This window comes from Ixodes scapularis, unplaced genomic scaffold, assembly GCF_016920785.2.
Source record: "Ixodes scapularis isolate PalLabHiFi unplaced genomic scaffold, ASM1692078v2 PGA_scaffold10__122_contigs__length_95168666, whole genome shotgun sequence".
NCBI lineage: Eukaryota > Metazoa > Arthropoda > Arachnida > Ixodida > Ixodidae > Ixodes > Ixodes scapularis.
Window position 1 is genome coordinate 26,041,776 of NW_024609836.1, and position 17,094 is coordinate 26,058,869.

At 45.8% G+C, this 17,094-nt stretch overlaps 1 protein-coding gene across 1 annotated transcript; it reads left to right on the forward strand.

Annotated features, from left to right (window-relative positions):
• Positions 1 to 258: 258 nt before the first annotated feature.
• Positions 259 to 3,232, forward strand: LOC120839772. The gene is made up of 4 exons (XM_040210151.3): positions 259 to 274; positions 360 to 527; positions 1,462 to 1,582; positions 2,183 to 3,232. Exons 3-4 carry the CDS (start codon positions 1,532 to 1,534, stop codon positions 3,230 to 3,232), a joined length of 1,101 nt encoding a protein of 366 aa, XP_040066085.3. The 5' UTR covers positions 259 to 274; positions 360 to 527; positions 1,462 to 1,531.
• Positions 3,233 to 17,094: the final 13,862 nt, after the last annotated feature.

Genomic DNA, 17,094 nt, shown 5'->3' on the forward strand with positions numbered 1-17,094 from the left:
CGACCAGGGCGCCCCTAGCGGCAAACAGATTCGCTTTGCCCGGGCAGCTTCTCCATTCCGGCGCGTTGGGGTTGTGTTGAAAACGTTATTGCGGTCTAGAAATCGCAACTTGCGAGATGCCGGTTCCCACCCTGAAGAGTAGAAATAATTGCTGTGTGGTTGGATGCAACAGCACCTACAAAAATTCGCCCGATACGAAGTTCTACGGGTTTCCCGCGAAGTCCTACGAGACAGAACGCCGCGCGGTTTGGGCGCGACTGGTCCGTCGATGCAAGTGAGTCGCGTTTCTCATTACACTTTTCAATTAACGTCGCGCTTTATAGTGTGTGAAACTATTTCGTCTAATGTCCTTTTTCTAGCGCCGATGGAACGACTTGGACCCCTACCCCGAATTCCAAAATTTGTAGCAAGCATTTTTTGGGGAATGAAAAGCGAAATGAGGAAGCCCACCCGAGCTACAACCCTTCGATCTTTCCATCGCCGTACAAGAAGAGAGTGGTACTCGGGGTTGCTGAACGACACGACAGGTGACTTTCCCATTTTCTGTGGTTCTGTAGTTTTTATTTATTGTTAATCTGTTAGTCAGGAATTTATTTAAAGCTCGCTGTCGCAAGGTTTCGTCGCGCGTGCACCACGGGTGCGTGTGAAGCTACCCGAACCCCGGGCGGCTCATTGCGGAAAAACGGAGCGTTCAAGTGGCCGTTTGTCGGCACTCCACTTGCGCTTTCAAGTGTAGTCCGAAAGTGTTCTGCACGATTCATGCTTATTGCATATCTTTCGTCAGCCACTCGCCCACGATTTGTTTTAAAGGAAAGCGCGAGCGAGACAAGCACTACTGAATGAGCAGCATGCTTTCTTATAATGTCTGCGAAATACAGGTGCGCGATCTTCTCAAGTTTGCGGACGTGGCACTCGCTCGAATGTTGCGGTTGTGATTTAAATCTCACGTCCTCCGGTTGCAGCAACAGCCTCTACAAAATACAAGAAAATACAAGTTTTCTAAGGCACACATATATTGAACCTAAATATGTACTAGCTAAGCACGCTTACCATTACGCTGTTAAAACGAGTCGGAGATGCCAGTTTTTTGTTTTCAGATATTCTTTGCTATAAAGATAAAGTTTTACGGAGTCCAAGTGTACACATAATTAGCCAAGTTAAATAAAAAGAAGTACAGCGAAAGTAGGCATGCTAATAAGGCCACAAAGTGCCAAAAGCAAGCCATTCTTCACTAAAGGATGGCATTTGCACGCTAAGACGGCACTAGAACGCGGGCATAAACCACCTTCGGACGGCACTCTAGACACTGTGTAGAGAAAGAGCTAATGCGAGATGTCGACGAAACGATCTGTCGGTAAAAAGATTTGTCTATGATACATTGCACATCGACAAAACATTCGACAAACTGATTGCCACTGATTAACAGAATAGTATGGCTACTGACAAATTTTCTCTCTTCAGGCAACTGAAAAGGGTCGAACAACAAAGGCGTGTAACACCGTGTACAGCTGCACCTGAAGTTGATTTACCCATGGAGCGGCAACCAGCAGAGGAGCCAGCACCTGCTCCATTAACAGCCAGTGTAAGCAGAACTTTAAAACAACTGAATAGACATATGAATACCATTTCTCACACTCTCTATGTTCAGAGGTGGCTGTGTATATGTGGACAGAAGAGTGGCCCTGTTTGGCGACTTGCCATAAGGATATTTTGGAAACACTCCTGGCAAGTACAAGACTGCCAAATGAAGTTCCCGTGTTTCTTTTTAACCCTCGGGCATCGTATTCGTAGCTGCCTCTATGAAACGAATTTGAAACTTGCAAGTAAATAGGGACAATAACCTCTTGGAAATTTATAATGCTAGGAATTTTGTGAAATAGGCACTGGAGGACACTAACGAACACTTCAACAAACTCCATTTCTTCACATATTGTTCTGCCTGGGCTCCTTGTTGTTCCACGTCCGTTCTTGTTTGTCTCATATAAATATGTAACCAGACATACTATTGTTGGTTGGCAGGTGAAACCTCCAAAGTTGCCTTTTCTCAGAATGTATGTTCACATAGAAGCCAATAAATCCTGAACTCGGATGTGAATCTGAATGTGTGCACCCTAGAAATAATACGGACTTTTGGATTTTACGGCTCAGTGTAATAGTGTTGCATTCCTTCCTATCTTTGCAGGCTTCCACCATGACAGAAGATGATGGAGCAAGCTTCTCACCATGCACCCTGTTTCTTTGCTGTAACATGGGGGGAGATGTCTCAACCCTTGTCTGCCATAAGACAGTAGTGGACGAAGGGTGTGGGCCAGACACGGTGTCAGTTTGCGATAGGGGAGCTGGGCCAGTGTACAAAGAGCCCTTCTTCACTGGGTACAAGTCTGTGTGTGACGACGAGGCAATGTTAACAAGGTTAAGTTCCGCATCATTTTCTTTATTTGCTCTGTTGTTGAGCTTATTTCCAGATACCTCGAGGAGGCAAAATGAACTGTCAAGCGAGAATCGGCTCTTACTATTTTTGATTAAGTTAAAACATAATGTACCTTTTTCGTGCCTAGGCATTTTGTTCAGTATCCATCGTACGACGGCAGCACGAATATTCAGGGTTACACTTGAAATCCTCTGCGCCAGAACAAGAGACTGGATTTGGTGGCCGAGAAGAGGTGCTGTCCAGGCCACCATGCCATTAAGCTTCAAAGTTCATTATCCTCTTTGCAGGGTAATAATAGACTGCACGGAGATGAGGGTGGAGATGCCTCCGTCAGTCGAGAAGCAAAACCTGTGGTATTCGCAGTACAAAGGGTGCTATACTGTTAAGTACTTAATTGGAGTCGCACCTAGTGGTCTTGTGACGTTCCTTTCAGATGGATTTGGTGGGCGGACAACTGATACTGCTATCACAATTGAGTCTGGTTTTTTGCACAAACTGCAGCCCGATGATGTCGTCCTGGCCGACAAAGGGTTTCCAGGCATAGTAACTGGCGTTGGTGCTAAGAAAGCAACACTGGTAATGCCACCATTTGCATCAGGAGTGCAGTTCACAGAGGTTGAGGTAGACTCAACATACGAGACAGCTTCTGTCAGGATTCATGTCGAGAGGGTAATTCAAAGAGTGAAAATTTATACAATAACCCAGCGTGTTTCGCATCATTTAATTCCACACCTGGACAACATTATGCATATCTTGTGTGTACTCACCAATCTGAGGCCGGGTCTATTTAGGCCTCGGTAAAGTGCAGATCGTTTGTAGCTTTTGGAGGTAGTTTAGCAGTGTGTAGTGTCCATTCGCAGGCTAGCCTCGAGGTTCCGGCTGGAGAAGTGCTACTAGATGCTTTGAGCTGCTTGCCAGTTTAGGGAAGGAATTGAAGGGCAATTCCGTTTTATCTTTGGTGCAACTTGTGGGTTTCAGTGCGCTCAGGGTGGCACAACCAAGAACTAGCATGTGTCCCACGTAGCATGCATGCCCTGTAGAATGACTGCTATGTCGCACATGCTTTTCAATCGTTTTACCGCAAAGCATCGAATAGAAACTCGGAGGCAGTACATCTACACAACTGTGCACAGTATTGAGAAGAACAATAATTTACTTCGGGATTCAGTGACGTTGAGTGTACTGAGAACAGTCAAACTCAAATTAACTAGAACAGATTTGCCCTTTGATATACCCAGTGAGTTCATTCCATTTCAGTTTGACTGTGAAATTGCCTTCATCCCCTCGGAATGATAAGCAACTGTTCAAAACATGCATGGCACCCCCACCCCTTTGTCCCCTTACCTGAAATGCCTTGCTGCAATGCATATGCTCTGGATTTTCATTCTGTGTTTGTGCAACTGTTCATGCACTGAAAAAAAAAGAGATTCTTGTTTTTCCTTATAGTCGGGATTTATTGAAGTTGCTCAATTGTTATGTGCCTGGTTTCAAGCAGAAAGACATTCTTTCTTAGCTCATCTTGAATGGAGCGCAACGAGTTCTCCTAAGTAGTACTTGAAATAAAATGACCGTAGCTTCGGAATTGCTTCAGAAAGGAATTCCTCGTCACGCTTGATGTTGAGCGTCTTGTGGTCTACAGAGCAGTACAAATATAGATCGCACTCTTCAAGCTGCAAAACATACAAGCAGATTTGTATTTGTGTGTAGTATGTGTGTGACTTTCGCAAAGAAATCTCCTTGCTGCACTTGTCCTCTACTAGGTATGACAGAAGTGGCTTTTCCGTTAACTTCTTCTTCCATCGGCTGGAGGGGCACTTGATCTCAAGCAGGGTGGTTTTGCCGTCCTCGCTCCTGAGTATAGAGAAATAATGATTAGCTGGCAGGGTTTGATATGCATTTCAACACGACTTGAACAAAATATAACCGCTGAAGGTATGTCCGTCTTGCATGTGTATGTGAAAGACTTGCATTAACGCTTTGAGAAAATGTATGATGCTGAACTGAAGCCTTGTGGTAAAAAAATATGATAATGCACACCACAAGGAGCCATATACCGGCAAAGGTAGTGCATATACCTGCACGCATGTACTAATAATTTATTCAAATGAAGCAAAAGGGCCGGACTGTTTCAACACGGCGAGAAAAGCTTGTAAAAAACGTAAAAAAAAATCGTTTGGAAGCGAGAAAAGTTAGTATAAAATGTCAAAAGAAAGCATTTGGGAGCTCTGAGATGGTAGTCATTAATTTATTAAAAGTGCACTAAAATGGTTTTCCAGACCGCATTTCGATGGTGATAACTCGATCTTTGTGCTCCAAGCATCCTAGAAATTAAAGAATTGCAATCAAACACTGTTCCTTTTTGCAAAATTTTCCATAAAGAAAAAGTGTATATAAGAAAGGCCGGCCGGCAGGGAGTGCGCGAGAGCTAATCGCAAGCTGTGGGCTACCGAGTGACCTTGCGCTCTTCCGTTAATTTGAGCTCAAAGTTTGGTTTTTAATAATGCTTGGAGTGCGCAAGTTGAGTTAGCACCATAAATAGACGTCCCTAGAAACTTTTAAGATTCATAACTTCTTTAGGCTCATGACCAGCTAACTCTGCTGAAATGTTGGCTGTCATTTCGAGGCATTAGTGGAGGTTTGAGCTATAGTACCGAAAGATTCCATCAGGAGAACATCCCAACCAAGGGTCTTCTGGTGCCACCACAAGCCCGAACTGGTGAACTTTGAGGCCACGGTCCTCTTCAAACTTGCTTCGGGCTTTCGGCTCGTTGCGCTGCCCATGAGCCGTTGCTGGCGACCAGAATGGAGCTTCAGACACCATGGTCCTGGCGACATCTCGAAGGTCTCCTTCACAGCGTATCACTTTGTGGCCCTGAAAAATAAAAGACTTGGAACATTTACACTGAAACAAACAGTTGACACCAGAGCTTAAAGGGGCACTGCAATCATGTTTAAGCGTCTACTTTTTTTGCGGTTTCCACATCTTTGGGGGTTCGGGAAAGTCAGCAGGCACGGAGAGAGTAACTAAATATCGGTGCGTCATATTTTAACCAGACGACGCGGAAACCTCGTCCCACCTACGGGGGCAACCTGCGGTGCCGAAAGCACATGATATGTGAAGTCTTTGGTCTTGGCCTTGCTACTGGTCAGAGCCGCTAAAAGCTTCTTTTTAGTCGAAATACAAAATAAAAGTGGCACGAACCGTTTCAGTTATTTATAAAAGTCTTTGTTCAGTATTTTAGATCCGAAAAGAAACAAATGCAGTTTATAAAGTGCGGAAACAAGAAATGAACCGTCGACATACCCACCACCAAGCGGCGGAAAAGGCGGCGCATACTAGAAGGGGGTAACACTAGGATCAGGCGCCAACGAGCGGCGAGCGTAGAAATATCCCGGATGTACGCGGCGGCACTGCGGTCGTATATGGGCTTGAGGAGTTGACTGGTTTTGAGCGTTCCGAAGGCCTTCGGCGAGCAGGTATGGCTTGCGGTTCAGCTGTTTGGTAGTATGGCAGCGCGAAGTGGCTCCCGTTCTAAACTGATCTTTACCCCGTGTTTGCTGTCGTTTGGAGCCAATGAAGTGTCATGCCGAATTAATGTTTAATCGTGCAGCGAAAGCAATGCAAGCCACCCTGGCCGCCCGCTTCATACAGCATGTCCAGAACATGCTTTAGTAGCACCCTCTTTAGCCGTCAACACGGAGTGCGGCAGCTGTGAATGCTCGCTGAGCTCACTACTCCTCTAGTTCATGGCCACTCAAGTGACCAACGACGTCATGAAGGAGGTTATTTTTTGCTTGTTTTTGTAATTTTAATTTGCCTATAACTTCTAATATGAAACGAAATACGAGAAAAGAAAAGTTTCATTAAGTTACTACGTTCAGTGTGCTCAGGTTCAGTGCGAATTAAAAACCAGTAAAAGAGTCCTTGCAGGGTCCTTTAAGAGACATTAACATATTTCTATTGTGCTTTTGCCCCTTGTTGACAGAAACAGATGTAATACCTAGACTTATTGCACCAGCTGTCGAGAGGATCCTGGTTCACTATGTAGGAAAGATTGACAAGTTGCTAAAAAAATTATGCATGCCTTGGTTGCCGTGATGCGGAGCAGTCGCTCTTTCCGCCAGGTGTCTCTCGACAAGCTGGTCTCTCTGCAAATCTCGTGGATTCGCAACAACGAAGCGGAGACGCTGCTGTTTTAAGCGGTCCTCTCACGATCTGTCATGCTGTAAGAAAATAGTATGTACAAAGTAGGCGATCAATAGTGTCAATCGTGCATCCCAGCTTACCTGTCGAGAAACACTTCTTCTTTCTGAACAGGTTTTCCAGAATCGAATGACATGACTAAGCTTCGATACCGAAACCCCTCCAAAGGCCAGTCGTACAATTGGAGAACATCTGGTGAAAATGGCAGTCCAATAGGGTCCTCGTCGTCCGGACACTCCATTTCAGCCCGCAACATGTCGTTGTGGGGACAGTTCAAATCCGGGAAGAACTTTCCCACGTGGTGGACGTCAATTGCACGCACGGAAACTGACGCGCCTGCAACAGGGTATTTAGGCAAAATTAAAATGCTTTTCTGTAATTGAATATCTGCGTCGCGAAAAAAGTAAATGCTCGCACAAGTACACCTCAAATTGAATTCATGCAGAGCGGTACCACGACGTACCTTTCCGGGAGTTCGGGGCTAATCTAGAAAACTTAGGGTACGTCTTCTTGGACGAAGGGATGCCCCAGCTTCTCGCGTGACTCGTCTTCGATGTTGCGGCATCCTCCGCCAAGTACACAGCCACGGCGGCGGCATGTTTACCTTTGCCAGCGACGCCGGCTTGGCAGTCGCATTTTGCGGCGACGATCGTTCTGTCCTCGGAAAGCTGATTCAAACACAATAAATGTCCGCATGTTAGTTCATTAGTTAATTCAAGTTGCCTTTTTATGGACTTACCTGTACTTCAATGTATTTTGCAGGCGCATTGAGCTTCGTCTGCGGAGTACACCGCGCCGAAACATCGACTTTTTTGTCATAGTATACCTCCTTCACGTCGTAGACATGACCGGAATCGTAGAAGAGTTTCCCCTTCGTTAGGTTCGCACCTCGGAAGAAGCTTTCTGGATTCTTAACTGCCTTAAAACCCGTCGTGATAACGACGGGCACACTCGCAGCAGCGTAGCTGGCCGCCATTGCTTCCCGAGGATTCCTCCCCGGCGACCGCTAGATGGCACTTAACAATAGGCGACGGAAGCGACGCTGCCGGCATGCTCCTTTCCTATGACAGGAACCACACTGCAAATCTGTCACAGTCGAACTCATATCTGGTAGTCTGTCCTTCAAGGGGTTGAGTAATGAGCTTGAGTCTGCTCTTTTTCTCTCTGTAGTGTCACTAAATTTTGGAGTTGAGTCGCAGCATACATGAGGTGCATTTGATGTCGGCAGCTTAACGTTCCACAGGTGTTCTTGAAGGTGCGAATTCTCCGGGCAGTTGACTTGGAAAATTGGTGTTTCACTTCAAAACGCATGCAGGACAGTATAGAGAGAGGGCTGTACAAGAGCAGGAGTCTGAGATAATAATAATAAGAAATTTATTTGGATTATAAACATGTTACATATGCATGCCCGCGAAAGCACCGGTGTGCTTGTATGCGGGACCTGGCGACCAGTGGGCTGTGTGCTTTACTGGTACACGGCAAAAGCAGGCAACTTCAAACACCAATCTTTTAGTTCATATTTACTGGGTTTCAGTGGCTCCATGTTATAGTAAGTTTCTGGAAACTTGTTAAAATAAAATGGAATGTAATAGGCCCATTGTTTTTTCTCATAATTTTCATAAATCTTGGGAATAACAAAACTTTCTATGCGCCTAAGTGTTTGTTCCCTTTTTAGGACTATTTTAAAGTGTAGTTTTTCTATCGATAACACCATTAAGACATACATTTTCTGAATCATTTCCAACTCTTTGTATGTCATTCCATAAGTAATATTACTTGCAATTTTATGTAGTATTGTCAATTTTTTTAATAATTGGAACACACATCATGTAACAAGATACCATATTGGAGTATTGACTCACCCAGAGTACTATAGACTCTCCTTAATGACATTGTCGCTACGCTGCACGTCCTGTACAAATATACCAAGACAGCACGCATTCTTTTGATAAGATATTCTATATGCTCATTCCACAGGAGATTTTGATCTAGATGTATTCCTAAATATTTAGTTGTAACATCTAATCCTACACAACTGCATTGTGTGCATTTCTGTGAGTGGGGAAATAGTGGAGTGCTAAAGTTTAAATGTTTATACAGACTATGCAGACATATCAGTTTTGTTTTACTGAAATTAACAAAGATGTCATTAGCAGAAAACCAGCTTATTATTTAATATCTTCTGAAAAATGGACAAATCACTGTTCGTCACTCGTCCCTAATATCAAGGCATGTATTAAGTAGTGCATCTTTGGAATTATGTTAACACCTGGCAATATTTCCTTAAATGCATTGTAGAGGTCGTCAGTGAGCACTTGCAAGTGTGCAGCTGCGCTGCAACACACTTGTGGTGCAAGAACAATATCTACGACAGCATGCAATATGAGGTGCACTTCATATGCAGCATTTCCTTTTGGGATACAGTCACCCAGAAGCAGAGAAAATAACTGAAAAAAAAAGCTTCTTGGCAGCTGAACCCTTCATAGCTGAATGTCCAAATACTGTTTGACGTGAAACAGGAGAGACCTTTGATTCCTTGTGTTCCCCTTGGAAAGGAAATGAGGCAAGCCTCTCGCTTAACTGACCTGATATAATGTACCAAAGAACATATATCATGACATATGTATGGAATGACCCCTTCAAACAAGACATGCATGACATCTGGCAGCAGGCCTTGAGTCACATCAAATGACCGAAGACCACTTGGACAGCTTTCTCCAGTAACGCCATATATAAGCTACTAATGCTTTGATCTGTCGTGGCCGGTTGAACATGACGAGCATGCATTTGCCTGTTTCTAAGAATGAACCTATCTTCATTCCATTTCTCATTTTTATTTCTTTATTGTCACACAGAAAGAGCAGACAAGACTAGATTAAAAACATTTGTGAAAGCTCCCAAACTGGTGGCTTGACAGGTCATCACTGCACACATACAAAACTGAGCCCTCCAACATTTCTCTGTCAAGCTCTACACCATTTGACTCGAGCTGCTGAAGGTCCATAAGAAGTGGCTGGACAATGCAGTGCAGAGTGAATTTGGCTACGATCTATGAGTTTGCCAGGAGGACAAGGTATTTGTCATTAAGCTTGGAGTGGGATCGGGGCGATAAATTTAGGATTCTTAAGTACCCAGTCAGAACTTGGGACTTTCCACGTTTGCTTCCTAGGAGATTACACACTTTGAACTCATCAAAGTAGAGTTCAAAGATCAATTGCTTCTCGCTACCTGCATTCCTGATCCTACTGTGCTCTTTAGAGTATGCGCCTCGCTGCCTGTGTTCCTGAACATACTGTGCTCTTTAAAAGATGTCATCACACATGTCATGCAGGGGAGTAGAGCAGCATATTTCAGTTTCTCCAAAAAGTTTGTGCGCTTGAATTTGGATGTGCTGAAAGTTTTGATTTGGTTGGTTATTTGACACACAGTTTGAGGAGCTACAAAACCAAACTTTTACAGTGATTCTCCCTGCCTGCTTTAGATCCAAACATCTCAAGTTTTGTTATGTCAATGAAACTGTGTTCCCTTACACTCTGCTGCAAAGATTATTACATCATTGACAATTTCATTTAGGATGCTCTCTGGCAACTGTCTGCTCTCTTGCCAGTTCAGTGGCAAAGAAGACTAATGCGTGGCTCACTGGTCACTGGCATTAGGACTGCCACAATCAAGGTTATCTGCCTGAGCATATGCTTGATCACTGAACCTACTGCAGGACCCATCCGCCGGTGGGGGGTCTTCGGACTGTGGTGGCTCCACAAGGGTCTCGGTGGTACTTGGAAGAAGCAGATGCTTGTGGTGCCTGCAGATATGTTGTGGAATGAGCCGTAAAGTCTAAATGTCTTCGCACAGCCTTCCCAGTTGCGGTCCCAACTGCTATCTGTGCAACCCGCAGAAGGCAGCTGTGAAAGCAGGTCTTTGGAGAGCTGTTCCTGTTAACAAATCATCCCACAAGTTGAGCCAAACCATACAGTACGACACCATCGCCCGAGATGTTGGGCACAGCAGGTTACTCAGTCAGCGTGTCTACCAAATTACTTGTCTTAAGTTCCCCGACATATCTAGCCTCAACCTTGCTATCTCAATAAAAATTTGTGACCGTTTCTTCGGCTGAAGGATTACAGTTTGGACAACATCATTGAGCATGTCCGTGCCAATGCTTGTTCGTCGGGCTTTGTTGTGTTCCACCGTGCCACTTTCATTGGTTTTTTCCTGAGTTAAACAATATTTTTCTTGTTTCCTTTATAATTCTGACAATTTCAGGTTTTCCAGGCTGGTTAGACACTGTCTATGCATCGCCGTGGCTCCCACGAGGCAGACTAATGCCTACTCTATGCAGGCCTTCCCGCAGCACAAATCAATTTAAACTTCTTTATAACTGACAAAACTGGAGAGCCATAGAATGTGCTGTTTGAATAGTGCTTAGCTGCTCACATGATATATGCATGTGTTGCAAGAAACAAGATCAACAATAGATATATTTGACCTGCAGTGTATAGTACCTATACAAGAGGGCTACAGAAGGCAAGGCAGCGTGCAAATGCGTCAAAAGCAAAATCATTCGGATAAAAAGCTCACGCCCTAAGCACACTGTTACTTAATGAGTGTCATGGGCGTGAAGCACAATCATGACAAAGCAATTTAAGTTTCAGACAAAAAGTGAACACTATTTTCTAAAACCATTAAGTTAAATACACACAATAGTAATATTTTATTGCTTACATGGTGACGGCACTCCAAATGCTGGATGTGCCTCTTCCTCATGGGTTAGAAAAATTAAAGAAATATACATCCATGTTGAATATTGCATTACTTGGCTCCCAGCTCCTTTTTATGAATATTTGTATTACCCGAAACCTCCAACGTTTCTACGGTTGAGCTGTTGACCAGTCTTTTTGTCTTTTTCAGTGCCTTTTGGTAGGTCCCTGAAAGCAAATATTAGAACACACCAATATCAGGGTTCATTGTTTGCAGTTTCACCCAATAAGAACCGGTAAAGTATGCTGGATTCCTTTTCCGACATTCGGTTTTAACCGAAAAGGCAAGTATTTTAGAGCGGCATTGCATGCAAAGTTGGGAGTGGCAACGGAGGGAGGGAGGGGGGGTATTTGTCGGCACATGACTATAGTCAGCTTGTCTACATGACAGCGAAGTGCTCTGTTGACATTTAGGGTGTTTAGCTTCGTTTGTCGTCTGGATAGAATATTTCGCCTTCGTGATCCAGTTTTTGTATGCCAATTGTCTCCTGTCCTTTTCTGAATATTGTGCTTGGATTGTTTTAATGTATCATAGATATTTTTCTGAAAGGGGGCACCTAATAAGAAAAAGCCGCGAATATGCTTCTCATATCTGCAAGTGCTGCCGTGCGGCGTGCAATAATTAAGTTTGGACAAACAAGCTAGAAACGTATGAGGTCAATACATATTCACAGAAAAGAAAAGACGCTAAAGTTTCGCTTGTATTTATATTCTCCTTGTCAAAAGCCAAAAAATTTCAACGAAAACCGAAAAAAGTATGCCAAAAAAAGTATGCGAAACGCAGAACCGTTATCATAACAGCACGATTTCGACAATCTCAATGTTTACCATTCGTGAAAAATGCAGACTGCGAAGTACTGCCAACATTGTTACGTAGGCACAAAAGCACAAACAAATCGGTGGTTTCTGGTTATTTTGTGCTGCTTGTTCACCTCCTCTCCATTGTGATAAGTGCAAAATGTTTTTAGTTGTGTCATCAGTGAGTATAAGGACTTTAGAAACTATAAATTAGATTGCATTTACTGCAAATGTCCTGAACAATATAAAAAAAAGTCCTCACAATTACTAATTTTCGGATAGGTAGAACTTAATCGTCTTCATAAAACCATGCAGAGAAAAAAAGGTACAAAATAAATACTTTAAAATGATGACACAGTACATGAGAACATCTCTCACCCACTACCAATGATGCCTAGTGGCACCTCCTGCTCCACCATGAAGGACACCCTGGACCATACCTCGGCAAACCTCACTCATGAGGGCCCTCACTCACCCTCACTCACCCTCATCCTCACAGGTGAGGTGAGGGTGAGTGAGTTTCTGAACCAGGAAAATTCATGAGTGTGAGGTTGAGTGAGGGCCGTGAGGGCTGGGAGGGCGGTGAGGGCCGTGAGGGCCGTGAGGGCCGTGAGGGCCGTGAGGGCGGTGAGGGCCGTGAGGGCCGTGAGGGCCATGAGGGCGGTGAGGGGTATGAGGGCGATGAGTGCGTGAGGGCGGTAAGTGGCGTGAGGGCCATGAGCGCGTGAGTGGTGTGAGGGTGGTGAGTGCATGAGGGGTGTGAGGGCCATGAGTGCGTGAGAGCAGTGAGTGGCATGAGTGGCCTGAGGGCCGTGAGGGCGGCGAGTGCATGAGGTGGTGTGAGAACCATGAGTGCGTGAGGGCGGTGAGTGCGTGAGGCCCCCTTCAGATCGAGCATCTTTCTCAGCAATTTTGGTGTTAATGACGGGTTGTTCTCTAGCTTTCCCTAGATCGACACGAATTGCTGAGATCGGGTCCGGCTCGAAATAAGCAAGCAACTCGGAGCAATTCGAATACGTTCGAAGCGGCTGCATCCAATCAGGGACGCAAAATTTTCACGTGATACCTCGTGCCGGTGATGATGACACCGATAGACTTGGTTCTGGTTTGAAATCGATCATTTTTTGGAAATAAACTGCTTCAGAAAGGTGCATTAGTATTCTTAATGGGCGGTGAGTGGCGTGAGGGCGGTGACGCCGGTGAGTGGCGTGAGGGCGGTGAGTGGCGTGAGGGCCGTAAGGGCAGTGAGGGCCGTGAGGGCGGTGAGTGGCATGAGGGCCGTGAGGGCTGTGAGGGCGGTGAGGGCCGTGAGGGCGGTGAGTGGCGTGAGGGCCGTGAGGGCCGTGAGGGCCGTGAGGGCCGTGAGGGCCGTGAGGGCGGTGATGGCCGTGAGGGCGGTGAGGGCCGTGAGTGGCGTGAGGGCTATGAGTGCGTGAGGGCGGTGAGTTTCGTGAGGGGCGTGAGGGCGGTGAGGGGCGTGAGGGGCGTGAGGGCCGTGAGGGGCGTGAGGGCCGTGAGGGGCGTGAGGGCCGTGAGGGCGGTGAGCGCGTGAGGGCCGTGAGGTTCAGTGAGGGTGAGTGAAGGGCTGAAGGTGAGTGTGACTGTGAGGGTGAGGGTAAGTGAGGGGCTCAAGGTGAGTGTAGCTGTGAGGGTGAGGGTGAGTGAGGGGCTTAGGTGAGTGTGGCTGTGAGGGTGAGGGTGAGTGAGGGCGACCTAAAATGCCGACCTCTGCCCTGGACCCCTTAATATGCAGTGGCCAGGCAGACATGTCTTTGAGTTTTGAAAGCCAGGTCACTGGCACGACTGCCAGGCAGTCTTCCTCGTCCGGAAATTTGATAACCGCAAATGGCTTGTCCATCCTACACCGAAGAAGCAGCAGCAGGAGAAGATGTTCATTAGCTCACATATCCTGTATCACCGATTGGAACCCAGGATGTCCACGCAATTTTGTAAGCTTATGGATGACGGACCACCCAAAAAAATTACTTGCGCATGACTCTCCTGCATGAAAATAGAGTTGGGCATTAATATTGGTCATATCACAAGATGGAGATTTATTAACCCATTCATGTTGCCAGGTTTCCAAGTGACATGCAACACTACACAAAACATTCAAAACAGAACATTTGCACACTAAATGTAAAGAAAAGATTTCTTGGTTGTTTGTTCCTTTAAATCCTGATTCGTGACACTCTGGCAAGTTCTGCTGAAGTCCACTGTTAGGTACCACCGTAAATATTCATGGAAGTGCAGAGCTACCCATATCTGTTATAATCCAGAACAGAACCAGGCTCTCGGCAAGGAAGTACAACTTGCTGTTAGAAATAAAGGTACCTTCGTCACTTCCAAATCACCCCCTCTATGTCTTCTTGACCTATAGAAACCATGTAAATTCAGTTTTACTCGTAGGATAATGAAAAAGCCTGGAAAAATCGGCCTTAAAGGGGCCTTGCAACCGTATTTAAGCATCTACCTTTTTGCGGTTTCCACGTCTCTTGGGATTAGGGCAAGCCAGCGGGCACGGAGAGAGTAACTAAATATCAGTGCGCCATATTTTAACCAGACGACGTGGAAACCTCCTCCACCTACAGGGGCGACCCGCAGTGCCAAAAGTTGTCTTACGTCCTGGGCTTACTTCTGGTTCGAGCCGCTGAAAGCTTTTTTAGTCGAAATACAAAACATAATTGGTGCGAATCGTTTCAGTATTCACAAAAGTAGTTTTTGTTCAGTATTTTAGATCAGAAAAGAAACAAGTGCAGTTTATAAAGAACGGAAACGAAAAAAATTAAAGCCGTTTACAACTCCTTGTAACGCCGGATTAGAGCGCAGCTCTTGAGGAGAAGGATGGAAGGGTACTGAGGGATAGGTGACTCTGAGGTCACGTGACCTCAGGGGGTTCACATGACATGAGGGGGTCATGTGACTTCAGGGGTCACGTCACCTCGGGGGTGACGTGAACTCAGGGGGTAACCCTCATGACCCTCATGAGGGTAACCATCGGGACCCTCCTGAGGGTAACTCTCATAACCCTCATGACCCTTTTGAGGGTAACCTTCATGACCGTCGTGAGTAACCCTTTTGAGGGCATTTAATCCTCGTAACACTTGTGAGGGTTACCAGGGTTACTCTCACTAGGGTTACAAGGCTAACCCTCGTGAGAGTAACCCTCACAAAAGTTACGCCGACGGCGACGCGGACGCTCAAGCCGGCTTGACGTCGCCTTTAAGCCGGAAACGGCTTGAAGGCGATAACCGCTCAAGCTGGAAACGGGCGCATAAGAGCTGCACTCTAAAAATGACCTGTCGACATACGCGCCATCAAGCGGTGGAAAAGGCGCCGCATACTAGAAAGGTGTAGTGGGATCAGGCACCGACAAGCGGCAAGCGTTGAAGGGTCCTGGATGCACGCGGCGGCGCTGCGGTCATACGCAGTCTCAAGAATCTGACTGGCTCCAAGGTTTCCCAAGGCCTTTGGCGAGCAGCTTTGGCTTGCGGTTTGGCCCATTGGCGGTATGGCAGCGCGAAGTGCCTCCCGTTCTGAACTGATCTTTACCTCGTGTTTGCTGTCGTTTGTGGCCAATGAAGTGTCATGTCAAATTAGTGTTTAATTCTGCAGCAAATGCAATGCGAGCCGCCCTGGCTGCCCGCTTCATACAGCCTATCCAGAACATGCTTTAGTGGCTCCCTCTCGAGCCAGAGGAAGCCTAGGGGTACGGAGGAGCTGGACCTTTGGAAGTCGACAGAGTACCGGACTTTCCTTCTCTACGTTGGCCCGTAGCTTCTCAAGCACCTGCTGAGTGATGAGCAGTACAAACATTTTTTTACGTTTTATGTGACACTGCACATACTTGTTTCACCTGAACACCACATGGGTTACAACCAGTTTGCCCAGAAGCTGCTTACACACCAAAACTATTGACGAGCCGCACAACCTCCTTCTGATTGCACGGTTGTGACGAACCCGGCATCTCGTGGATATGGGTGGCACAGCCCAAAATTATTTTGGAGATAAATTAATTAAGGCCTTAATTAATTAAGGCAAATTAACTATGGCGACGTTGTGAAGTTTCTATGAACGTTTTAATATTCGTGAAAGGTTTGAAGACTTGCTTCGAGCACATACATGGAAAGCTACCTTGGCCGATGTATTCATTGACCATGCATGCTGTTCATATTTAAATTGAAGACAATTAACATTCTTGAACCTGCTTGCCGACGCAGGAAACCCTCAAACTTGTAAAATATTTTGTGGCTTGTCTCGCAGCGCGAGACGGAAGCCGTTATTGTGCTACGCCGATACCGGCACACTGTCGTTCAATAGATAGCACGTCAATTTGTTTTCAGGCGGGATGCATGAGCATGAAGTTTCGGCTTTCCATTTGGAGTATCTTGATTTGCTGGGCCAATTCGTTGGCTGCGCTAAGCATCCTAAAAAGGGCTGCGGCCCGACTGTCTTCTCATCTCAAAAGCGTTTCTTTCGCTGTGCTGTCCTATGGAGTGGCAGACTTTGAAATCCAAAGGGAAAAAGCCAGTGGTCCCTCCCAAATAACCATTAATTTAATACTCTAAATTTTTCATTGCCTCTCTCTTTCTAATTTTACATTTCACCTTTTTAGATAAATGAAGAATTTACATTTTATGCAGTGGAACTGTCGTGGTCTTTTACCTCATTGATGACGTTAACTATTTTATGGATGATCTTCGGCCTATTGCCCTCACGTTACAAGAAACCCATCTCCAAGCTCATCATACACAGATTTTAAGGCGTCATCAAGTTTTTCGTAAAGATTGTGTTAATTCCACTTCTGGGGGCGTGGCAGTGATTGTGCAGAGCGGGGTCGCCTGCTCCGAGGTCCCACGGTGCACCCCACTGGAAGCCGTAGCGGTACGTGTTCTTTTAGACCG

Bases quoted from the DNA above. Each gene is read 5' to 3' on its own strand.
- LOC120839772 (XM_040210151.3), top strand. From the start codon at position 1,532: ATGGAGCGGCAACCAGCAGAGGAGCCAGCACCTGCTCCATTAACAGCC. The intron at 1,583-2,182 runs GTAAGCAGAACT...CTATCTTTGCAG, and splicing joins CTGCTCCATTAACAGCCAGT to GCTTCCACCATGACAGAAGA.